Here is a 27,122-nt window from a genome sequence, read left to right as displayed (position 1 = left end):
CCATATGGTCAGACAGCTACATAAGAAGGGAATTGTCCTCTTGAGAGAGGTGGTTGATCTTCCCTTAGATGGATGTGAATTTTGATTTCACAATTGTTAAATGGATTGGAGAGCTCCTCTGGTGTCGTTCTTGTTACCACAGAGAAGCTGGCCAGGGGCCAGACCCAGAGAAACACAAGCAGCGTTAAACCCAACAGCACCCCTTCGATTATATGGCAGTACTTTGTCTGGGAAAGAACAGGAGAGGGTGGAGGCTTTTGTTTTATCTTGCTCTACTGAAAAAGGTAGAAAGCACTCAGTTTCTGAATTGACTTTTTTCTTAGGTTTCACGGCATGATCTCCCGAGAGGAAGCAGACCAGCTCTTGAGTGTGGCTGAGGGGAGTTACCTTATCCGTGAGAGCCAGCGGCAGCCAGGAACCTACACTTTGGCTCTAAGGTTGGTCATGGACCTGTAATTATAACTGTGCTTCATTTAAAACCCTCTTAATAGAGGGCTTTAAATTTTAAAAGCATCCAGCATGTAATTGAATTGGTTCTTGTTTTCTTGGGACCTAATTACCATTTTAATAGCTTCGAGACCCTTAAAAAATTCCTCATGAATGGTAGCACTCAGTAATTAAGAACTGAAAAACTTTTAAAGCGTTTTTATCGTAGCTGCTTTCTTCTGTTCCGTCTTACCAGTTCTCTCCCGTCTTACCAGTTCTCTCCCATCTGTCCTGCCGTGTCAGCCTCCATCTATTTCTTGAATAAGGAAAGACACTAAGAGAAAAGATCTTTGTAACTCATAAAATTAAAGCCAATGTCATTTCTCTTAGGTTGGCTTTTGATTGAAGCAGCTTTTCTTGGGAGCTCTTGGCTCTTTCCTGTCAACTGAACTTTGCCTAGTATTTTGGCTGTTCTTAGCTTATAGTACAGTGCCCAGAAACAAATATTCCCGTTAGCCCTGCAATAATAACAGCACAGGAGTACAACAGCATGCTTATCCATTGGGCTTACTTCATGCCAACCCTCGAACCTTATTTAATATTCTCAGCAACTCCAGGACGTATGTACTGTTACTATCTCCACTTTAGAGAGAAGGAAACCGAGAACCTAGAGGTTGAGTAACTCGGCCAAGGTCATACATTTATAATTTGTGTAGCTGATATTTGAACGCAGATAATCTGGCTTCAGAGTCTGTGTTCTTAGTCACTCTCCATTGCTGCCTCTCCGAAGGCTTGGAGTAATTAATTGTCTTTGTGCATTCATTCATCTTTGGAAAAGATTTAAAAAGTAGAAACTTCCTAAGAAGGAATTCAAAGACATGACAATTTCTGTTGGTAGCCACAATGAGAGAACAGGAAGATCATGTTGTTGCTCTAATATGACCGTGTCGAACTCCTTCTCCAATCACCTATGCCTGTTTGAGTGAGCAGGGACGGCTCTTAATCCCATCCACAAGACTTAATCTTCTTGACGAAAAGGATGATGTAATCCAGTACTGTTTTCTACTGAAGTCTGAATCAGTTGTGTACTTGGAGAATAAACCTTGTTGCAAGCATGGAAATTTACTTTTTATGGCAAATTATAAAGTGTAAATCCTGCTTCAATTATTTAATTATGTTGTTTTTCAGGTTTAAATTATGGTATACAGGGGAAAAGATTCTGGGCTGGGAATTCAAATACTCACTCATTTTACCATCAAATGAACTAAAGGCAGATTCAGTGTAAATCACAGAATTCCCTGAAGTCAATTCTTTCCTCTTTCTACACCAAACATTTTGTAATTCTAGGATTCTGCAATACCCCATTTCCAAATAGTCTGGTCATCTGTGTGTCTGAGGTAAACGAGCATACACGTGAAGACCTATGGACCAGAATAACGAAGAGGAAAGTGGGGTGAGGGAGAGACAGATATCTGCACAACATTCTCTTCCTTTCCCCTTTATCGCCATCTGCCCTAACTCCTTCTGAGATCACCTGGTAAATTACAGAACTGAATTTGAGCTCAGGGTTGCCTCATTGCAAGGTTCAGGTACTTTTCATTATACCATCATGCCACTCAGCTTCTAGCGTGGCTGTCACTCACTTTTCACTTGAATGACATTAATGCACACTCTAGGGCCAAAGGTTTAGTATGGAGAAAAGTAGCACCCAAAGCTCCTAAGCTTTTCCTCCTGTAGGAACTGTAGGAATATAGTGACTGTATTCGTACACTGTAATTTTATAATTACTTCCCATCCACTTCAGTCGAGGAAATCGGAGAATAGATGAACATGAGATTTACAGGAATGTTTTCAATTCATATGTCTGGAGGAAACACACAGCTTTCCTTTTGTTATTGAAAATGACCATAAAATTGTACACGGAAAATAAATAGTAATGAGTAAAAGGGGCTGTAGTGGAAGTAGGGAGTTTGTGAATACACATTATGAGTAATTTATATGCTGCAATATGATCTGCCTTGTTTGAACTAGATGTGTAGCAGGGAAGTGTTAAGGAGAATATGAGAAGAAGTCATACTGATATGTCTGATACTCCCCATTTCAACTGATGATTCTCCCAGTTCGCATCAGTTTGTTTTGTTTCCAGCATAATACATGATCTGTTTGGGGGAGCCAGTTTCATCATTTATAGCCGTCAGTATTCGTTCTGTATTTACTGTGTTAACCATAGGCCCTAATGTTGGAACAAGTCCTTGAAGTCAGGTTGCTCCATTGGCATCTCAGTCTCATAATGTCCCAAACTGAACTCATCAGTTTTCCTCCCAAACATACTGTAACATCTCTATTCCCTCTATTAGCTGATGACACTATTATTTCGTCAGTCCACAAGACTGAAACCAAGACCCCACTCTTCTTTTTTCTCTTAGTTCTACTTGAAGATGTTTGTAAGCCCTGCCACTACTGCCTTTAGAGGCCTTCACCTCACATCGTATCAGACACTCTATCCCATATCAAATATTTTTTTGGTGTTCAGATTGTTTAAGTTTTTTTTTTAACAACATAAGTTGCTTTGGAGCATGGGAGGTCGTCTGTAGTTAACATCTTACTTTCCTCTTGAGCAGCCTCTTCTCCTGTCCCTGATCTCAGCCTGAATTTCAGGCCAGGTTTTTCTGGCTTTTCTGCCTTTGCTCACATTGACCACTCAGTTCAAGAAAAATGATTGTTGCTCAGTGGAAGTTTTTTATACAATGGAAGCATACAGACAGGCATCCACATGGTTGGAATGTGTAGTTGAAGATAAAATGGCAGCCCGAGCACTAGGTTATACGTCATGAAGCGTGAAGTACTTCAGTGACTTTGGGATTTTTTGTGCATTGATTTTGACGATGTTTGGATTAGTTATAGTTTAATGAGAGACTGTAAGTATCAGTTATAAAAACCTAAGATCATCGAAGGAGTTTGGTTTTGAAAACATTTTTCATAGTTTAGAACTAATTCTTTAAAAATACTTTGTCATAATATAATTTTTCTCACTAGAAGAAAAAAATTAGGTTCAGTGTTACATAGAGTGACAGATGAAAAGGGGGAGGACTAGTGCATGTTTTATATTGTCCTTTTTATTAAATGTTAAGAATATACAAAGCAATACTTACAAGAAATATGAAAATTATTAAATAACATGTTAATATAACTCTTACGTGCTCAACCTGTGTTTTAAGAAATAGCCATTGCTATTTTGTTTATACCGTATATACCTCCCCTAATCCTTCCTTCTTCCTCCTGTCCCTCACCCTGGCTAACCTATCCTGATTATCTTTCTCTTACTTTTCTTTATGGGGTTATATATGTTTGTATCCCTACATAATACATTGTTTTGATTTGTTCATTTTTGAACTTGAGATAAATAGGATATGTAGAATGTATTATTCAGTTTTTTTCACTCCACATTATATTCCTGAGATTTTTCCATACTGTAGAACATGGCTGTAATTTTCACTGCTATATCCACTAAATAAATATAGTATGCTTTATTTATCCATCCTATTACTGATGGACATGTGGCTGGTTTCTAGGTTGGTGCTGTTAAAAAAGTCCTGCCATGTATAATAATCTTGTAAATATCTCCTGGTATACACTAAGATTTTCTCTAGAATATTTACTTAGATGTAAACTTGCTCCTTTTGCTTTATTAGATAATGACAGTTTTTTTCCAAAGTAGTTACACTGTTTATTCCACAACACTGTATAAGAATTCCTGTTGGTTTCCTTTTTGTTTTCACTTAATACTATCAGACATTATGTCAGTCTGATGGTGTCTGCTGATTAATTTGAATGTCTCTGATTCCAAATGAGGTTGAGCATCTTTTCATGTTGATTTACTATTCACATTTCTTGTTCTGTGAAATTTGCGTTCAGATTCCTTGCCCTGGCATTTTCTTGTTGATTCATGAAAGTCATTTATTCTGGATACTAATCATTTGGTTATATAGGAATGGAATTGTCTCCTTCAAGTTTGTGACTTATCCTTTTTTAATTTTAGCTAAAGTATATAATCTATTTACATTTAATGCAATTACTGATATATTTTGGTTTAAATACTATCTTATTTTCTGTATAACTCTCCTGTTTTATGTTTCTTTTTCTTTGTTGACTTATTTTACAAGTCAATTTTGTATTCAATTTTTTCTCCCACTTAACTTGAGTTATACATTCTTTTACTGTTCTTTTAATGGTTAAACTAGAGGTTAAAACGTGTCCTTGACTCACTTATATTTAATATAAATGATTGTTGCCATTGTTTTCCCAATGGTAGAATCTTAGAACACTCTAAATTCCATCTCCCTCCTTCCTACTTTTTTGTCTTGTTATTTTCAGATATTTTATTTCCACATATCTTAAACTTCACAATATCATTTATTGTTATTGTTTATACAGAAAAGTCAGTATTTGTCTATATTTGCTCATATATTTAGCCGCTCATTGTTCTTCATTCTTTCCTGTAATTCTGCATTTTCTTGGAATTATTTTCCCTTCACTTGAAAAACTCCATTAGTATTCCTCTAACTGCAGGCTTATGCAGGATAAATTACTTTCTGACTTTTCTAAATTTTTTCCTCTCTGGCCTAACTTTCCAACTTTTATCTCTCTGAACCTTGGTTTGGACATTTTCTGTTAACCTATCTTTCAGTTCACTATTTCTATATTCTGCTATTTTTGATCTTCTGTTAAACCCAGCCACTGAGTTCCTGGTTTCATATTTTGTGTTACTTAGGTACAGAATTTTCTTTCTTTCTTTCTTTTTTTAGATTCTAATTCTCTGATGAAATTCTTCATCTTTTCCTGTATTTTCTTGAACACTGACCTATCAAAACAGTTGTTTACTGTAAATAACTGATAGAGTTACCTAAGCACCGTACCTTGAATTTTTGGAAATAGTGAAATAAGGTGAAAAGACCAGTGAAGAGCTAATATAAGTGTTCATATGAAATGATCTTTTAAATATTTGTTAATCCATTTTCTCATTGCCACTGTTATACCTGATAAGAGTCTAAACAATTTCTGCATGTAGGTCTAATCATAACACATTCAAAACTAGTTTTTTCACGATATTTATCTGAAAAATTCATATTTTTATGGAGTTGATGTGAATGCAAAAAAGCCTTTACTGTCTGAACAAATGTATAAATAACATTGTGATCTTCAATAGCTGTTTACTTTTTCTGCCTTAAGTGTGCTAATAGGTGGAATCATAGCTCAACTCTAGGATTTCACTATTATTTTCCTAAGCTATTCGTTTAATGTGGGACATGCTTGCTTGGATTCCATCCAAGAATTTTCTTGGAAATATTTAAACACCTCTTTATACTGATGTTGCACATTTAATATGGCATCAGGACTAAAGTTATACATTACTTTGATTTATTGTGCTCTTTGATAACATTGGTTCCCTTTGATATAAAAATATCCCTTTTTCTCAGTGGTCTGATCTGCTAAATTTGTTCGTTTTTAATGACAAGAAAAATGTAATCATAAGTATGTATTTTACTGAAACTAGAAAAGAAAGCTGGAAGAAGAAACATTTTTTTAAAAAGATTTATTTTAGAGAGAGAGCGAGCACATGAGCAAGCAGGGGGAGGGGCAGAGGGAGAATCCCAAGTAGACGCCTTGCTGATTATGGAGCCCAACTCAGGGCTCGATCTCACAACCCTGAGATCAGGACCTGAGCTGAAACCAAGAGTTGGATGCTTAACTGACTGCACCACACAGGCGTTAACATATAGGTTGAAAGAGAAGAAGTTCAGAGGGAATCAGGAATTGAGATTTTTTAAAACATCTGTCACAAAATATAATTGCGATTACCTACTCACACTGTGGAACTTTGGAAATAGCTGTAGTGGCTTAGAGCCTGACAAACAGGAGTTCTGGTTGCCTGACCTTATTATATATATTTAACTTCTCTGAGCTTTAGTTTCCTAGGTGTAAAGTGGGGATTATAATCCCATTAGTTTGCAAAAGAGACCTTTTAAAAGTCTATAATTAGCAGAATCCTTTTTTTAAGAATCAAATTCTCTATCAATTGAGATTAGTTCAGCTGCAAGTATTATCTAATATTCAAAATAGGCAAACTCTGTTGGCTCAAACAAATTACTTAAGGAAATACCTCACATAATGAGAAATTTGGAAATGCAATTAACGTGGGTAGTCAGTACCCTAGTGATGTTATCAAGGACTTGTTATCTTGTTTCTATTCATGGCCACTCACAGCATCAGCTCCGGTCTAAGGCTGGCTTTTCTTGTAGTCAAGAAGTGGCTGCCAGGGGCAATCAGAGTCTATGCTTCGTTGTTTATGCCTGGCCATAGAGTACAAGGGAACCTCTCCTTTCTCATGCCTCCTTCCTTTCAAGTTGACCAGGCCTCCGCAGCTCTCCCATTCCCACCCCTGAGCCAATAACAATCTGCAGGGAAATGCATGTACTGATTGCTTGTCTAACCAGCATATGGCTCTAGAGCTGGGAGATGGGGTCAGTTTCTTCTGGAAGATAAGGCTTGAGAGGGAGTCTGGACAAACAAACAAAATCTGGTTTTCTTTTCCTGTTTTAAAGAGGGAAGCAGGTTGAGTGAGGAGAGAGAAATGGATAACAAGTACATAGTATAACATAGTGGCTATTCATTAAAATAGTTTTCTTGTTCAACAGTGAGGATCCATCTATGGTATAATTCTTCAAATCTTTTAGTCCTGATCAACGTCTGATTAAAGTAGTATACCCAATTTTAGCTTTGATAAATAGAAAATCTGGTATTAGCTCCAAAGAAAGTTGTATATGAGGCCAGAGTTTTATAAATTCTGTTTTGATGTTCTTTTGCCTATAATTTTTTTTCAAACTTGATTTAAAGTATTTTCTAAACTGACTTTAAAATAATTCAGTATTTTGAAGGTGATTGGAAAACCTAATTATGTTACTGATTTTAGCACAGTGAAATCCATTGTACTTTGACTAATATATACCTTAAAATATTTATCCCTGGTGTGTTATAAATGTGTCAAGGCCTTTTGTCGAAGTCAGGAGCTTGGTCTTCACTGTTAAATTGGGCAGTTAATCCCTCAGATAACTGCCTCATCAGAAATAGTAGCGTTTATGGAGCTTCTCTCTTCTGCCAGTACTATCTACATGGGTCAGGAAAAACGATGTTTAAGTCGGCTCTTAAAGGTAGACTAGGGGTTTGCCAGGTAGAAGAATAGGATGTGATGAAAAACAAGCACTTGGGGAAGAAACAGCCAAGGAAGGAATATATAGAACAGAGTGGAACATCTGGTGTATGGCAGGCTGCTGGGGCTTGGGGGTGCAGGAAGTTTTAACAGTCAGTGTGCCAGGAAAGCCTGGTATTTCATCCTTAAGAATTTGGACTTTATCTGTAGGAAATGGGAGTCACTGAAAACTTTTTTTTTTAAGATTTTTAAAATTTATTTATTCGACAGAGATAGAGACAGCCAGCGAGAGAGGGAACACAAGCAGGGGGAGTGGGAGAGGAAGAAGCAGGCTCATAGCAGAGGAGCCTGATGTGGGGCTCGATCCCATAACGCCGGGACCACACCCTGAGCCGAAGGCAGGCGCTTAACCGCTGCGCCACCCAGGCGCCCCAGTCACTGAAAACTTTTAATAGAAGAGGGTGATGATTACATTTGTAACTTGGAAGGATCATTGTGAAAGCAATAAAGAATAATGAGTGGAAAGGGAAAAGGTAGTGGAACCTAAGTTTCCAGAATTATTTAGGTAATTAGTAAGTGGTTTTCCTTTGTCTGCTGAAAAGTAACCTTTAAAAGGGTTTCTAGATATCTTAATAGATTTTGAAGGGCTCATGATGAAGAGAAATGTTAACTACAGATTTGGCAACTCCAAAGACATTTCTTTTGAGTCTGACTCATTTTAGCTTCTCTAAATTGGGAGAAGAGCAAGATGACGTATGTGCAAGAGTCTTGATAATACCTAAATTCTGTATCTGGATATTCTAGAGAATGCTTTATACCCACGATGCTTAGCACTTTCCTGTTAGTTTTGTGCTGACCATTAAGATAAGAATTATTTAGGAAAATTTTAGATAATGGAGAACAAATGAGAATTTAAAGACTGAGAAAGCATATTGTAAATATGTTTGGACATATTTATTATATATTTTTTTAAAAACATATTTTATTGGGGTACCTGGCTGGCTCAGTTTGAACAGCATGCAACTCTTGATCTCGGGATCATGAGTTCAAGCCCCACGTTGGGGATAGAGATTACTTAAATAAAAAAATTTTAAAAATAAAAAAATATATCTCATTTCTTATTCAATAAATTTTGAAATATGTATTGGTCTATGTTAATCTGAACAATAAAATTCATTATATAGGACACTATGTATACTAGTATACTACTAGTAGCTTATACTACTAGTATAAGCTAGTATACTACTATACATACTTATGTATAAGTATGCTGAATAGTATACTACTATTATACTTATGTACTTACACTACATAAAATTATTTATCTATTGGGTGTATATGTAAGCAGAGAGATGTCTAAGAGAATCTTTCTGAGTTGCCTGATTTTTTTTTTCAATGCATGTGTATCATTTTTTTTTTTTTTAAGATTTTATTTATTTTTTCGACAGGATAGAGACAGCCAGTGAGAGAGGGAACACAAGCAGGGGGAGTGGGAGAGGAAGAAGCAGGCTCATAGCAGAGGACCCCGATGCGGGGCTCGATCCCATAACGCCGGGATCACGCCCTGAGCCGAAGGCAGACGCTCAACCGTTGTGCCACCCAGGCGCCCCGCATGTGTATCATTTTTATAATCACCCACAAAAAATTCAATAGTGTGATTTTCATTTTGGGAAGAATCAAAGGCACTAGTTACAACCTTGGGTCAAAATGGAGGGTAATAACTCCCAAATCTCTGAAGATTTCACTCTAAATGGAATGTATCAACTTATTTAAATAATTGGTTAGAAGAAGAATTGGTCAGTATTGGGGGCAATAGAAAAGGAAGTCACAGGAGACAGTGTTCTAGAGTTCTGGGTCTGTGAAACAGGGGCGTCTTGGCCAACATTGGCAGCACTGTCTCTAGTATAGAGGTGAATTTGAGGAACCCTGTGAGTGTCCTGCCATAAAATAGAATTGGTTGGATTTCTTTCCTGCAGTACTTCTCAGAGCCTGTGAGTGTTGTTTAAAAACTACACTGCATTTCACAAGCTCATTTGATTAATCCTCTTCATGAAATCCCTCTGTGGAGCACTCATTGAGAGATATTCCATTAAACATTTGATTAACTCACTTTCTGTTTTTCCGGACTCCATGCACACCAGGCACTCTGATGAATGGTTTTTCAAGTGAGCTGTCTACAAGGAGAGAAAACTTTAAATATATAGGTTGAGTATTAAGAGCCTTTGATATTATTTCTCATTTTCAGTCAACAAATTAGAATTAAATGCTGAGAGCAAAGAAGGGGAAAGAAGGGGGAAAAAAATCTATCAGGTTTCTTCTGTTTGCTGAGTTCAGATAGATTCCCTCCCCACTTTTTTTTCTCTTTTTCACATCCCCCGCCATTTTTAAAGATTTTATTTATTTGTCAGAGAGAGCGTAAGCACAAACAGGGGGAGCAGCAGGCAGAGGGAGAAGCAGGCTCCCCACTGAGCAAGGAACTGGATGCAGGACTCAATCCCAGGACACAGGGATCATGACCTGAGCTGAAGGCAGATACTTAACCGACTGAGCCACCCAGGCGTCCCATTCACGCCCCTTTTTGATAAATGAGCCTAAAAGACTTCTTGCTAAAGTATTAGAGAGAGAAAAAAAGTTAAGGGCTAATTGATTAACTGATTTGTTTTCTTCCTGTCTTCTGGGTTTTTAAACTTTTTTTTCTTGGATTGAAAAAGATTTACCTCTTGTCCAAAGAGTATTTTGAAACTTCTACGTATAGCAACCACTCAGTTTCTGTATATTACAAAATTGCAACTTTCCCCCCCAGCTTTATTCACACGCTTGGCTTTGCATGTTATTGTATCTTACTCTTTTTTAAGAAACCATTTTTTAAATTATAATTAGCATACAAAATCAGCCATTTAAACTGTACAATTCAATGGGTTTTGATGCATTCACAGAGTTATCAATTTTAGAACATTTAATCACCCTAAAAAGAAACTCCATACCCATTTACAGTCACTTCTTACTTATTCCCAACCCTTCCAGCCTCGGGGAACCATTGGCCTACTTTTGTCTCTCTAGATTTATACATCATGGACGTTTCATAAAAATGGAATCATATGTAATATGTGTTTTTTTTGTGACTGACTTCTTTCCCTTAGCATGTTTTCAAGGTTCACCCGTGTTGTCACATGTATCACTATTTTATTCCTTTTTATTAATGTATAATATTTGAATAATACTGTATTTTGTTTCTGCACTCCTCAGTTGATGAACATTTGAGTTGTTTCCACTTTGGGCTATTATGAATAACATTGCTATAAATATGCTAGTATGATAATACTGTGTACAAGTTTTTGTGTAGACGTATGTTTTTATTTCCCTTGGGTACATACCTAGGAGTGAAATTGCTGGATCATATTGTGGCTCTATGTTTAACATTTTGAAGAACTGCCAAATTTTTTTCCGAAGTAGTCTTACCATTTTACAATCCCACCAGTGATGTATGAGGGTTCCAATTTCTCCACTCCTTGCCAACATTTGTTATTATGTCTTTGATTTAAACAGTAGGTGTGACATCCTAATGGGTGTAAAGTGGTACCACATTGTGGTTTTGACTTCGTTTGTCATGTTTTTATGCTCAGTATGGTTTTTATTCACTTGTATACTGTCTATTTAAGCTTCAGTTCCATCTCAAAAGTATGCATACATTGCAATGGATTTAAAACAGAAGGTAGAGAAATCAAAAAAGCTGATTTCAATATATTTTTGGTTTTTGTATTCTTAAGGCACAACATAAGGCAAATTCCACTGAGCATTTCATTGAGATGGAGTTGAATTTTAAGTACATCTTAGGGCTTATTGACAGGAACTTTGATATGAGAGAGGTAACTCGGACTCTGATAATCTGCTTTGTAAAGGGAAATTGGAATCAGACTTACACATCTACTCTAAGGTGCAGTAGAAAACCTACCAGGTTCTCTTAATTTAAGATCTGTTTCTTGGTAACCAGCTACTGCCCCAGAATGTGTTGATAATGTGCCTCCTTTCCCGCGAATGATTTGGCATACATAAATATCTTATTAATGGACTTAACAGTCTTATAAATATAATAAGAGTTAACATTACTGAATATTTCCTGAGTCAGGCCGACCCTATGGTAAATAGTTTATGCGCATTATCTTTCAGTATTTTCCAATGCTTTTTCATATTGTGGCACCCATTGGAAATTATGATGTCCTATTGTACACTAAGGTAAATATTGTACAATATTTACTCTAAGCTTTTGAATTTTTTAATAAAGATTTTTAAGTTAACACATTATCATTTTTATAAAACCTACGAACCCTGTTTAAAGCCTTTTAGTATATGGGGCCCCTGGGTGGCTCAGTCGTTAAGTGTCTGCCTTCGGCTCAGGGCATGATCCCAGGGTCCTGGGATCGAGCCCTGCATTGGGCTCCTGCTCAGCGGGGAGCCTGCTTCTTCTTCTCCTCCTACTCTCCCTGCTTGTGTTCCCTCTCTCGCTGGCTATCTCTCTCTGTCAAATAAATAAATAAAATCTTTAAAAAAATAAATAAAGCCTTTTAGGATAAGACTTACTCTAATCCTTAAGGGTTAACCTTTCCCCTCCCCCCCCCAAAAAAGAGAAAAGCTAAATCAAGTATATATGAAGTTGAATTATTTAAGCTAAGGTTTCATTATAAAATCATTTGGTGATCATTTGTGCTTATAAAAATAATTTTATAGTAAGCTTGGATAAAGAAAAATAGCAGTAGTCATCTATAAAAATAATAGCATATTTGCATCTATGTAATTTGTTACATCTATTATGATTATGAAACCAACATGTGGATGTGGTTAAATTTTTTTTCTTTCAAATAAGAGAAGTTTATATAATGCCGAATTACCTTTCTTTTCCACCACATACTTCTTCTAGTTCCACTCCTTAGAAACGATGTCGTTCACAATTAGGTGCCTATCCTTTCAGAAGTTCATTGTGCATAACATACACATATTTTTATGGCATGTATACATTTTATTTTGTGGCACGTTACATATATTTTTATGTAAAAAAAAAGAAAATATTTCAAGTGATCACTATGAGAGAGTGGCTAACCGTAGCAGTAAAGATCATCTCTAGTCTTTACGGAGGTTTGCCCTGTTGTCTGTCTGGCAGAATGGTTATGTAGTAAACAGTTAATGCCTGACAAAAGCCATCAATACCTTGTTTATTTAGTCTTTGCTGATGGTTGGTAGTTTAAGAAAATATTGAGCTAGATTCTGTGGATTTAGCTTCAGTTCCTATGATTGGGATTGATGATTGGTGATGGAGTGGGCAAGAGGACAAAACGGGGCTCTTCTGTATTGTGTGCAGTTGTGATTTAATTTATTGTGGCTTTGAGTTTGCAAGTCTGGTAAAATTCTATTAAGGAAGAAATTCCTGTGAGAACGTGTTTTTATCTTTACAGTGCTGAAGATTTAGTATGAAGAAACTATTGCTCCTGTATTTAAAAAAATGATAAAATTCATTGAAGTAAAAAATATAATTTGCTAATGATTGGGGAAAAAACCAGTAATTCTTAATTGAATCTCGAGCATTAGGTTGACTCCTAAAGGTAAATTCAGCCAGAGTTCCTGGGTAAAGTCAGAAAATCACAGTAGATACTGGTAAAGGGGCTTTCACGTTTTTAAAAGATAAAAACTAGTTGAAAGCTCTTTTCATGTATAGGAAGAAGGATCAAAAAGAACTGGGGAAAGATTATGCTGCTGGTAGGCGTTGACGTGTAATGTACTGTGTGTTCTTTTGATCTGATAGCTCATGATAGGTTTAGTTGGTTACCATGGTTTCATTTCATTTCCTGCAAACCTTGTGCTATTTGGAATAAGTGGAAAATAATGTTCTGCAGAATAATTTTTCAAAAATGTTTTTCTGCTTCTCTTAGTTAAGATTATGATCACTTTTGGGGAAGTTTTCTGGATGTAAGGGTAGGTGATAACCCATATGACAACAATAGAATCTAGAAGTCTTGCAATATCAGAAAATTGATATTGATAAAAAGGCTAGCATAATTTACTTAAACATGTAATACCATGTTATCAGTGCCATGAGCTTTTAAAAAATATTGGTATAATAATCCAGTTTATATGAAGTACCTTCAGATCAAATATGCTTTAATAAGACAAACTTTAGAAAATAATTGATATGACACAGTAAGGAGTAGGTAGTTTAATATAAGGCATTTCTTACTTGAAAAAAAAAGATGTATTCCTAAAAATGGACTGCAAATTGAACCAAAATGTAAATGCATGAGAAGTAACTGTTTAAAGAGATTAGTTTTTCCTAACATGTATACAAACAGAAAACATTAAAAATGTAGAAAAGCAAAAAAATAACCGTTTAATTTCACTATCCAGAGATAATCACAGTTAAAGGTTGTAGTGTATGAAATTCTAGTACTTGTCAAGGTTTCATAAATCATAAAATAATCATATAATGTTTATATGGCTTATATAACCATAAAATGGTTTCATATCAGGTACACTGTTGTATGGTGTATTTTTTCAGTTAGCTGTACATCGGGAACATTTTCCTTGTCAATAAATATGTGCTCAGTTTTCTATTTGAATTAATTCTGCATAAGATCAAGTTTCAATTCCCTCAATTTTTTTAAAAGCCTGATTTTCACTTATATTTACTTATTTAAATGTGGGTCCTTCATAAACTTTTGCTTTTTATTAACGTGCACTATAGAAAATATGTCAAATGCAGAAAAGTAGGAAAAGAAAAATATTACCTATAGTCTCACTGTCCCCAAAATAAATAGTATTTTTACCCTTTTGCAGAGGTATTTTTTATTGTTGCTTTGTATTTTAAAAATTGTTATGATACTCTTCTGGGTGCTGGGGGTACAAAGATGAAGAAGACAGTCAAGATCCCTGGCCTTGTGGAATTTATCAGGTAGTCAGGGGGTTCAGCTTTAATGCAGTTTCCCACACTCGTACCGTTAAAACCGGAGGTGAGGGCTGTGTCTTTAAATAGCCAAGACTATTTAAAGGAGAATCTGATCTAAGTCCACGAAATTGCTGTCGAAGAAGGCCCTTCTGAGAAGATAAAGTCTGTGTGAGAACTGAAGGCTATGTGCAAGTGAACTAAGATAAAAGAGTGGGAATAGGGAGAGAATGACCTGGCAGAAGGAGTGTCCCATACCGAAGCTGTGTGGCTGCGGGGGGGGGGGGGGGGGGCAGAGAGGAAGCTGGAGAGTGAAGGCATAAGGCTGCCCGATCTGCTTCCTGTCAGCCATGTTAAGGAGTTTGCTCTTTATCCTAAGAGCCATGGGCAACTGGGCAAAGTTTTAAGCTAGGCTGTCATATGACCCAAGTTTGAATTTTTTTTTTATTTTTTATTTCAGTTGAGAAAACAGCCAAAGGGGGTCACTAGTACAGGCACACAAGCAAGTTACTTGTTATGTTTTCTCTTAGCAACCTGTTCATGTCCATTGTCCTATAAATTCTTTAATGTATTATATATGCAACCATTTATCATATTTATGTGCTGTCTCTATTTTTGTTGGTTTTGACATAAAAATATTTTAATTTTTCATGGTCACATTTTCAGTGAATCTTTTTCGTAATGACTTACTCCATTTTTCTTTAGCCAAGAGAGTACGAACTCCACAGGAGATTTGGTAGTTAAATTGGTTCTCTTCTGGATTTTATGATGTATCTTATGCATTTAACTTTTTTAATCTCCAGCTAATTTCTTTTGGTATCATACGAGGTAACTATTTCCCAAACTATATTGTATCTATACTGTAAGTTATTAATAGGTATCAGAGAAGTAAAGTAAAATAAATTTAGGAACTGGTATATACTATTTCTCTGTCTAGGAGATTTTTTAAGGCTCCGAGAAGTCTTACAGTAAAGCAAAATGAACACACACATACAAAACAATAATTTGTTCAACTTTCTGTAAGTGTTTTCCTAATTTTTGACCACAAATAGCACTTATTAACATCTCACAGAATATCATAAGATGTAATTCTAAGTAAATTTATTTGCTAATTGCTAACCAGTGGTTCAGATTCCACGTAGTCCTCACTTTTCCAACTGTGGGGACTTTTCTTCCTTCCTTCCTTCCTTCCTTCCTTCCTTCCTTCCTTCCTTCCTTCCTTCCTTTCTTTCGATTTATTTATTTATTTATTTATTTATTTATTTATTTATTTACCTACCTACCTACCTACCTACCTACCTACCTACCTACCTACCTGAGAGAGAGAAAGAGAACATGCGAGTGTGGGGAGAGGAAGAGGGTGAGAGAGACTCTATAGCAGACTCCCCATTGTGCGTGGAGCCCAACACAGGGCTTCATCCCACAACCCATGATATCATGATCTGAGCTGAAATCTTGAGTTGGGTGCTTAACGGACCAGCCACCCCGGCACCTCTTTGGGGATTATTCTTAACATCATACTGACTACATTACTGAGGAGCTTCACAAGCTTCCCAGATTTGAATTTATTTGTCCTGTCCTTAAGTCTTAGAAAGACATGATCAAGTATTGGCAATTTTTTCCCCATGAAAGATCCAGTAGTAAATGTTAAAGTTTTTGCAGGCCAATTGAGAGTATTTTGTTATGTAGGTATTAATATAGCCGTTAAAATGTAACCATTTAAAAATATAAAACCCCATTTTAGCTTGTTAGCCATACAAGAACAGGCAGTGGCCTGATTTGGCCAGTGAGCTGTATTTGCCAGACCCTGTGTAGACTACTCTCTGTAACTGCTACTGCATTTGGCAAAGTTTTGACCTCCTTACGCATTCTAGAGTTGACACACATACTGGGTCATGGCCTCAAGGAGAAGGTATTTATAGGTTGTTAATGTTTTTACTTTCACTTTGCTTTTGTTCAAATATAATTTCTATTATTTTTATCAGTGATTTTAAAACCAGTTATCAGTGATTTGAAAACTCATCCATACCATGACTCTAATTTGTTTTTCTAATTTGTGTACCGTGTCTTTTCTCTCCTGCAGGCCTACATTTTTAGTTACCAAAATTTTTCTGCTGCTAGGCCTCCTGTAACAGTTTTTCATTCAGAAATTCTGGGGTGCCTCGGTGGCTCAGTTGATTAAGTGTCTGACTCTTGATCTCAGCTCAGGTCTTGATCTTAAGGTCATGAGTTCAAGTCCCCTCCACCCCCCAAAAAAAGATCCTACTGGCTTAAAATGTACATTTAGAAAGAAATGAGAAAGGTGGCAACTACACACCGTGTGAGAGCCTAGGAGGCAAAGGAGACTGTCCCATTGGCAAGCCAAGAAGCTTAAAGCTCTGACTCCCCTGGAATACTCTGGGAATTGAACAAGCAAGTTCAGTCCCCAGCAAAATAAATTATTATACTGTTGATTTTTACTATAGTATTATAACAGACATACAAAAGCATATTTTGGGGTGGTAATATTTAGGTAGCGGAAAATATTTTAGGGACTTCCTATTCACATGTTTTTTTAGCTCTTATTTTGTTACTGTTACAGAATTCTTACACAAGGCTCACTAGTGGCGGCTGTTGGAAGAGAGTTGTTCATAGTATTACTCTTTTAAAAATTTTATATTATGCTCAGGAAAACATGACCTCAAATGAGAGGATCCCCAAATAATAGAAACAAAAGTAGACTGTTCTGTGCAGTGGGGAATGAGAACTGGGATCAGGTTTGAGTGTAAGTAACTGAATAAGAAGCAACAGTTCCTCATGTAAAATAGATGGCTGTTTTTCTCCCCCATTCAAGAAATCGGGAGGTATTTTGAGGCAGTGTGGCCCTTTTTTTTTTTTTTAAAGATTTTATTTATTTATTTGACAGAGAGAGAGACAGCCAGCGAGAGAGGGAACACAAGCAGGGGGAGTGGGAGAGGAAGAAGCAGGCTCCCAGCGGAGGAGCCTGATGTGGGGCTCGATCCCATAACGCTGGGATCACGCCCTGAGCCGAAGGCAGACGCTCAACTGCTGTGCCACCCAGGCGCCCCCAGTGTGGCCCTTTTTAACAAGGCGAGAGATCCAGACTAGTTCCATCCTGTTGCTTTCCTGTGTGTGGCTTCCCTGTTTATCTCATGGTGGCACCAGACTTCACATCCACATTCCAGCTGATAAGGCAGGAAGGGGTGAAGATTCGTCCACTTTCACTAACTCTCACTGGCTGCTCCTAAAAGCAAGGCAAAGGAAGCTGAGAAACGGGGTCTGCAGTTTAGGGAGCCAGGTTCACACCTGAAGGGCAGAGGGTCTGTTATGAAGGGAGATATTGGAAGACTGTCAGTCTCTGATGCAGAAGCCTAAGATGAGTTTTTGTCAGATTTTGTCTTTGGTAGAGGCAGGTTGTTCCTTTTGAGAAGTTCTTTCCTTCCACACCCCCCTTTTCACTGCACTCTCTTTTTATGATAATCCCAGAAGAGAATCTTTTGTGATCAGTTCAGAGGAGCCTGTTCTCTCCAAGTTGCCAGAGCTGTCTCGTCTAGTAAGCTTTCAGTTCCACTGCAGTTTATTTTTGTGTTTTTTAATCAAGTTATGTGGGTTTTTTTCTTTCCAAAATAGAAGTACATAACTCTTCTAGATAGCCACTGGATAGGTCGATGAAACATTTCATTGCTTCTGTGAAATACTGTGGGAGAGGAGAAATATTTTTTATTCCATGGAGCTGAACTTCGGAATGTTTAAAATTTTTTTTATTCTCCTGTCAATAGAATTAACGTATCTTAGAACTGTCTGGAAAAAATTCATATATATATGTGTGTGTGTGTGTGTGTATGATATGTGTATACGTATGATATATATATCATACACACAAACACACTTACTCCGCACACACAGATCTCTTTCTTTAAAGGTAATTTTGTCATGATCCTAAGACCAATATCGATCTTCCGTCATTTATCCTGCCACTTGTTCAACAGGACGCTTCTGCCCTGCCAAAATACAGAAGAATGAATGTGTATTCTCTCAGATTATAATGTATAAAATAATAAAAATTCATTAAGTATACAAAGTGATTATTTCAAGAAAAACTATCTTTCCATTCTCCAATTTTCAGAGCATTTCAGAAATTGGAACATCCGGGGTGCCTGGGTGGCACAGCGGTTAAGTGTCTGCCTTCGGCTCAGGGCATGATCCCAGCGTTCTGGGATCGAGCCCCACATCAGGCTCTTCCGCTATGAGCCTGCTTCTTCCTCTCCCACTCCTCCTGCTTGTGTTCCCTCTCTCGCTGGCTGTCTCTATCTCTGTCGAATAAATAAATAAAAACCTTAAAAAAAAAAAGAAATTGGAACATCCATTTTGAATAAGAAAGATTCTTTGAATAAGCACAAAGTTCCAAATAATTATCCAACTTTTTGTAGTCAGATTTTGCCAGAACACAGATTTCAGAATTTCATAACACACCAATTTTAGAATTCGCCAGAATATATCGATAGAAAATGGGGAAAAAAAATATCTTTCTTTGCTTCCCTTTTCCCTCTCCTATTTTTTCCTATTTATTTATAAACCATTTTATTAAAGTATGTATGTGATTTGAATGTCGCTATGACATTTATAGTGTAAAGTATGATTTACACCATTATGTGATATTATATGTATGGTTCGTGATATACATTAAAATTCAACTAGTTGAACCTGACGGCTGACCAACAAATAGAAGTTTCGAAGATTTATCGATAAGCAGAATTAAGTACAGTGATGCTAAAAACAGATTTCTTCCTTTGCTGTGCAGAAGTTTTTAAGTTTGATGCAGCCCCTTTGTCTATTTTTGTTTTTGTTACTTGTGCTTTTGGTGTTAAAGCCAAGAAATCATTGCCTGTTCCACTGTATGAAGCTTTCCCCTATGTTTTCTTAAGTTTTATAGTTTCAGGCCTTACATTTTGGTCTTTAATCCATTTCGTGTATATGGTGTAAGATAAAGGTCCATCTTTATTATTTTGCATGTGGATATCCAGTTTTCCCAGCACCATTTGTTGAGAAGACCATCCTTGCCCCACTGTGACACCATTGTCAAAGATCACTGGGCATACGTGAGGGTTTATTTCTGGGCTCTTCATTCTGTTCCATTTGCCTATATGTCTATCTTTAGTGTGGCTAAGTGCTTACCTATTTTGTTGGTATTTTTAAAAGACCAACTCTTAATTTCATTGATTGTTTTTCAGTTGTTTTTAATTATTTTGTTTATCTTTGTTCTGGTCTTTATTTCCTTCCTTTTATTAACTTTGATTTTTGGTTTTTGGTTTGTTTGTTTTTTTCTAGTTCCTTGAGGTGTAAAATCAAGTTGTTGATTTGAGATTTTTTTTTTATGTAGGTGTTAATTACTATAAACTTCCCTCTTAGTACTTTGTGTTTTTATTTTTCTCAAAGTATTTTCTATTTCCCTTGTGATTTCTTCTTTGACCCATTGGTTATTCAAGAGTAGGTTGTTTCATTTCCAAATGTTTGTGAATTTTCCAATTTTCCTACTGCTGTTGACTTCTAGTTTCATTCCATTGTGATTGGAAAAAATACTTGGTATGATTCTATCTTCTGAAATTTGTCAAGATTTCTTTTGTGCACTAACATGTAATATATCCTGGAGAATATTCTCTGTGTGTTTGAGAAGAACATGTATTCTGCTTCTGTTGAGTGGGTGTTCTGTCCATGTCTGTTAGGTCCTGTCGGTCTGTAGTGTTGTTCAGGCCCTCCCTTTCCTTAATGCTGTCTGGCTGTTCTATCCATTATTGAAATCTTTTACTAATATGGTGTTACTGTCTATTTCTCCCTTCAATTCTGTGAATGTTTGCTTCATATGTTTGGGTGCTCTGGTGTTAGGAACATATATACTTATAATTGTTACATCTTACTGGTGAATTGACCCTTTTATCATTATTTAATAACTTTGTCTCTTGTGGCCATTTTTGACTTAAAGTCTGTCTGTCTTAAGTACTGTCAACCCTGCTCTTTTGGTTGCTATTTGCATAGAAAATCTTTTCACATCCTTTCATTTTCAGCTTATGTGTGTCTTTTATATCTAATGTGAGTGTCTTGTGACTACATATGCTTTTTATATGCACTCACAGTCTTTTGATTGGGGAGTTTAACCCATTTACATTTTAAGCCGTTACCTATAGGGAAGGACTTACTGTTGCCACGTTATTAATTGTTCTCTCTGTCTTACAACTCCTTTGTCTCTTTTTCCCCTCTTGCTGTCTTCCCTTGTGTGTCATTTATGTTTTTGTGTAGACCTGCTTTGATTCCTTTTTCATTTTCTTTTAAGTGTTTTGGTATTTGTGGTTACCATGAAGCTTCCATGAAACGTCTTGTAGTTATAAAGCTGAGAAAACTTAACTTCAGTTGTATACAAAAGCTCTTTTATAACTCGTCACCTCCACTTATGTTACTGATTTCACAAAATACATCTTTACGTATTGTGTATCCATTAACATAGTGTTATAATTATTTTTATGCTTTTGTCTTTTAAATTTTATATCAAAATTACTAGTGCTTTATGCATCACTGTTACAGTATTGCAGCATTCTGTATTTGTCTATATACAGTTACATTGACCAGCAAGCTGTATATTTTTATATGCTTTCATGCTGCTGGCCAGTGTCCTTTTGTTCCAACTTGCAAGTCTTTAGCATTTACTATAAAGCAGGTCTAGTGATGGTAAACTCCCTCAGCTTTTATTTCTCTGGGAAAGATAAAGCTTTTGTTTATCTCCTTCATTTTTGAGGGACATTTTTACCAGATGTAATATTCTTAGTGGCAGTATTTTCTTTCTTTCAGCGATTTGAATATATTATCCCACTCGCACTGACATGTAAGGTTTCTGCTGAGAAGGCCACTGGGAGTATCATGGAAGCTCTCATGTACATGATGAGCCATTTTTCTTGTGCTGCTTTTAATATTCTGTCTTTGACTCTTGACACTTTGATTATAATGTATCTTGGTATGAACCTCTTTTAGGTTCATCCTGGTTGGAGTTCTTTGAATTTCTTAAATTTGAGTATCCATTTCCTTTCTCTGATTTGCAGCATTTTCAGTCATTGTTTATTCAAATAAGTTCTTTGTCCCTGTCTCTTTCTCTTCTTCTGACTCCTGTAATGCATATATTGGTCCATTTGATGATCTACCACTAAGCCTTGCAGGAGCTTCACTTTTCTTCATTCTTTTGTCTCTTTGTTCCTCTGTCTCAGTAATTTCAAATGGCTTGTCTTCAATTTTGCTGACTCTTCTGCTTAAGTCTGATGCTGAACCTTTTTAGAAATTGAATAAATTTGACATGTAACATTGTATAAATTTAAGGTGTATAGTGTATTACTTTGATACATTTATATATTGTGATAGAATTGCTACGGTAGTGATATTTATCACATTACATCAGTATAGTACAGTGCAGTAGATCTCTATGGCTTATTTACTACTCATTACAGATTTGTACCCTTAAATACTGTCAGTCTTATCCCCCGCTCTTTATCCCCTGGTTACTACTGTTTTACTCTATTTTTTACAGGTTTGAATTTTTTAGATTCCTCATGTAAGTGGTATCATACAGCATTTATCTTTCTCTAATTTATCTCACTTGGCACAATGTGCTCAAGGTTTATTCATGTTGTCACAAATTGCAGAATAGCCTCCTTTCTCATGGCTGAATCATATTCCATTGTGTATATGTACCGCATCTTTTTTATCCATGTATCCATTGATGGACATTTGGGTTGTTTCCGTATTTTGGCTATTGTGAGTAATGCTGTGATCAACATGAAAGTGCATATATCCCGTTAAGATCCTGTTTTCATTTCCTTTTGGTATATATGCAGAAGTAGGATTGCTAGATTGTATGGTAGATCTATTTTTTTTTTTTTTAAAGATTTTATTTATTTATTCGACAGAGATAGAGACAGCCAGTGAGAGAGGGAACACAAGCAGGGGGAGTGGGAGAGGAAGAAGCAGGCTCATAGTGGAGGAGCCCGATGTGGGGCTCGATCCCACAACGCCGGGATCACGCCCTGAGCCGAAGGCAGACGCTTAACCGCTGTGCCACCCAGGCGCCCCTGGTAGATCTATTTTTAATTTTTGAGGAACCTCTGTATTGTTTTCTAGAGTAGTTGGACCAGTTTACATTCTCACCACCAGTGTGTAAGAGTTCCCTTTTCACCACATTCTCACCAGCACCTCTTTCTCTTGTCTTCTTGATGGCAGCCATTCTAAAAGGTGTGAAGTGATACTTCATCGTGGTTTTTTATTTGCATTTCTCTGATAATTAGTGGTATTGAATATCTTTTCATGTGCCTGTTGGCCATTTTGATGTCCTCTTTGGAAAAATGTCTTTTTGGTTCTTCTTCCCATTTTTAAGTTGGATTTCTTGGGGTTTTTCTTGTTAAATTTTATGAGTTCTTTATATATTTTGGATATTAACCCCTTATTTGGTGGGTGGTTTGCAAAAATTTTCTCCTGTTCTGTGGGTTGTCTTTTTATTTTGTTAATTGTTTCTTTTGCTGTAGAGAAGCTTTTGAATTTGATGTAGTCCCATTTATTATTTTTGCTTTTGTGGTTTGTGTATTTGGTGTCATTTCTACAAAGTCATTGCCAAGACCAGTATCTCTTGGCAATGAGCTCCTTCCCTATGTTTTTTCCTAGGAGTTTATGGTTATCAGTTCTTATGTTTAAATCTCTAATCCATTTTGGGTTAATTTTTGTTAGTTGTGTGAGATAGGGGTCCACTTTCGTTGTTCTGCATGTGTTTCTCCAGTGTTCCCAGCATCATTTTTTAAAGAGACTGCCCTTTCCCCCATTGGGTATTCTTAGATCCCTTGTTGAATATTAGTTGACCAAATTTTCTAAATATTCTTTAGCTCCAAAATTTCTATTTGGTTATTTTTAAGGGTTTCTGTCTCTCTGTTGATATTCTCATTTTGTTTATGCACCATTTTCCTGATTTTGTTTCATTTAATTGTCTAACTCTGCTCTCTTTTAGATCATTGAGCTTCTTTAAGAAAATTATTTGTAATTCTTGGTCATGTAATTATTAGAGCTCTGTTTCTTTGGGGTTGGTTTCTGGGAATTTATTTTGTTCCATTGATTGGAACATGTTTCCCTGGTTCTTCATGTGGTTTGTGATTGGTTTTGTTCTGAGATTTTTGCATTCGTAAATACACCCATTCCTTCCAGTCTTTACGGACTGGCTTCATACAGAGGAAGACTTCACCGATCGGCACAGGTATAGATTTTGGAGGCCTCTGACACCTTTTGAGGGGGTGTGACTTCTCAGGGCTATGTACGTGATTGCACAATTAAAGAGGTGTGTCGGTTTCATTTTCAGGACCTTGTAATCTTTTGTACCATCTGGTATCTGTCTATGGTACTGCAGGTTCTTGGGTGCTGCAGGAGCAAGCTGCCCTGTTCTCCTTGTTCTCACTAGCCTCCAGGCATCTGACGCATCCTAGCTCCCCGGCAGCTTCCCAAGTCAGGCAGGACAGATACCATTCCCTTGGGAAACTTCTGAAAAGGCAGCATGTTGGATATATGCCCCTCTCCCTTCTGTGAGAGAAGCAACAAGTTGGGCACCTTCTCGCAATCGCACCAAGCCATGCCAGCCCGTCTGTGGCATTAAAGGCTCTCTGATGCCGCAGCAGGCTGCTCCCATCCTGCCTTGCTTTCAGAACCCTGCAGGCATCCAAACTGTGCCAGCTCCCTTAGCACCCTGAACACATGAGATAGGAACCGGTCCCTCGGGCAGCCCTCCAAAATGCCAGAATGTTCCACTCTTTTTCCTCCACACCCACCCTTAGGGGAGAAGCCACAAGCCAAGCTGAACTTGGTTGTCTTGGGGAAGGAGCAGTCATAGATAAAATGAAATAGCCCTTCTAACCTGTTCCAGTGAGGCTTTTCTTGGCTTTACACTTGCCTGGCGATACTGCAGTTTTTTAAATGGGTTCTGGAGTTTTCATAAAAGAATTCTAGTTAATATGTTGTTAATTCAATGGTTCTGTGGAGGAAAGAAGGCCGGGACTTCCTGTTCATCCACCTTGCTATTATATATCTTTTATATACGTTTCCTTTATCTTATTAAGTATACTGAATGTTTCTTCTGGTTTCTCTTTCCATCCGTACCTCCTTGAATTGTCCTATCTTCCCTGAGGCTAGCAGAACAGATCTCCTGTGAATTTCTCATGATGTTCTTAGGCTAAAATAGCTGCCCTATGGCTCTTGTCATTGTTCTGAGTGAGTGTTTCTCTGTCCTTCTGCTCCTCATCTGCTCACTTCAGACAGTTGAGTTAGCTTTTGGCCCTGCTTCTGTTCTCAACTGTGGTCATTTTCCAAGCTACAGATTGACTCATCCTGCTAGGTCTTTCAAAATTTTTCTAAAGGGTTCCATTAGATGTTTGCTGCCAGGTTTTTAGGATCACTTAGAAATCTATTCATGACTCAGGTGTTTTTATTTTTAGGGATGGTACCTAATGTGCAAGACGATATTTGAGTTTCTACTGAACACATTTATGCCTGGTACTGTTTATCACATGGTTATTCATTTATTTTGAGAAAAGTTCTTCACATGTTCCCAGAGTATACCTAAGAATGAGTTACCACCTACAGTTATAATCTATTTCCATGTCTGTGTTTACAAATGAATTCACGTCCTCCAAGGCAGGAACGAAGTCTTCTTGGTTTCCTTGAACCTCGTGCACTGCTTGGTGTATACTGGCTTGTTTTTATTCTTACTATTTAAAAAAAATTTTTTTTAAGATTTTATTTGACAGAGAGAGAGAGCACAAGCAGAGGGAGTGGCAGGCAGAGGGAGAGGGAGAAGCAGGCTCCCTGCTGAGCAGAGAGCCCAATGCGGGGCTCAATTCCAGGACCCCGGGACCATGACCTGAGCAGAAGGCAGACGCTCTACAGATTGAGCCACCCAGGTGCCCCAATATACTGGCTTATTTAATAAAATTGCATTAGAGAATTATCAGACTTAGAATGCCTCCCTGTGATACAGTTCTTTGTATAAGTAGGAACTAAAGAACCATTTTTCATTCTCTTTATTGCTCTTATCTAAGGATCTCTTAAGTGGACAGGTATTTGTGATGCTTTTGCCATGTTGCTCTAAAAAATACATAACCCAATTATTGGGCTTCTGATGACCTTTTTGATTCTGTGGTTTTAAATCAGTATATATGGTCAGTAGTGCAGAATGTGGCTTTGTAGTCAGATAATTCTAGATATATTCGTACTCTGGTTCCAACATTTTCTGTAAAACTTTGGGCAAATTACTTACCTCCCTTAAGTCTCAGTTTCCTTATCAATAAGGATGTAATAATACCTCATACTATTGGGAGGATCATTTGGGAGTAGGCATGCCTAGTGCTTATCACAGAACACTGAGAAATATCAAATAGTATTATAAAAATGAACATAAATAGGGGCGCTTGGGTGGTGCAGTCAGTTAAACATCTGACTCTTGGTTTCTGTTCAGGTTGTGATCTCAAGGTCATGAGATTTGAGTCCCACATCGGGCTCCGTGTGGAGGCTGTTTAAGACTCTCTCCCCCTCCCCCCCCCCCCACTTATGCGTGTGTGTGCTCTCTCTCTCTTTCAAATACGTAAATAAATCTTTTTAAAAAATGTACGCAGGGGTGCCTGGGTGGCTCAGTTGGTTAAGCATCTGCCTTCGGCCGGGGTCGTGATCCCAGGGTCCGGGGATCGAGCCCCACATCGGGCTCCCTGCTCAGTGGGGAGTCTGCTTCTCCTTCTGCCCCCTTCCCTGCTAGTGTGCGTACGCGCTCTCTCTTGCAAAAATAAATAAAATCTTTTAAAAAGAAATACATCATGTATTACATTTTAAGCCCTTTGCTTATTAGCCATTAAAAGTCAATGATTTGCAACCATGGTTATGTTGAATTTGGTTATGTTGATAATTCTTTGTTTCCAACTAACAGATTGATCATATTTGATGCTTACACCTTAACTAGATGTATTTGGCCATTTCAGAACACCCTAGAAACAAAAATGCAATTACAAATGTCATTTATTGCTTTTTCGCGGCCTGAAATCCTGGTCTAGTTGCAGTTAAAATCCAATGAGAACAGCATTCATCAGTTTAAAAGTGGTGGTTTATAAAAACTGAGACATCCAAACACACAAAGAATATGTGCTGTATGATTCCATTTACATAAAATAGTAGAAAATTATAGTTCAAGAAAGCAGATAAGTGATTGAATAGGATAAAGAAAAAAAGAATAGGCCACAAAAGGACATGGGGATGCTTTGGGGATGTTGGAAATATTCTGAATCTGTGATAGTATCTGTCAAAACTCATTGAAATGTGCTCTTCAAATGAATGCAGTTTCTTGTATATAAATTATATATTAATAAATTGATTTTTTAAAGTGAGGCATTTCTAGGATCCATTTTATTTAGTAATTTTTTAAAAGATTTTTATTTATTTATTTGACAGAGCATAGCAGGGGGAACAGCAGGCAGAGGGAGAGGGAGAAGCAGGCTCACTGAGCAGGGA

At 37.1% G+C, this 27,122-nt stretch overlaps 1 protein-coding gene across 3 annotated transcripts in view; it reads left to right on the top strand.

The window, feature by feature from the left end:
* CHN1 (chimerin 1) overlaps positions 1–27,122 on the top strand; it is a 222,580-nt gene that overhangs the window by 98,875 nt on the left and 96,583 nt on the right. For all 3 annotated transcript variants that reach the window (XM_087861581.1, XM_087861584.1, XM_087861576.1), the window contains one exon: positions 324–437. In XM_087861581.1, the coding sequence (XP_087717707.1) occupies positions 324–437 (114 nt within the window). The remainder of the gene's footprint in view (positions 1–323; positions 438–27,122) is intronic.

The sequence above is a fragment of the Ursus americanus genome, chromosome 1 (assembly GCF_024610735.1).
Source record: "Ursus americanus isolate L20-20 chromosome 1, mUrsAme1.1.p, whole genome shotgun sequence".
In the NCBI taxonomy this organism is placed as follows: domain Eukaryota; kingdom Metazoa; phylum Chordata; class Mammalia; order Carnivora; family Ursidae; genus Ursus; species Ursus americanus.
This window is presented reverse-complemented; position numbering and strand designations above follow the sequence as displayed.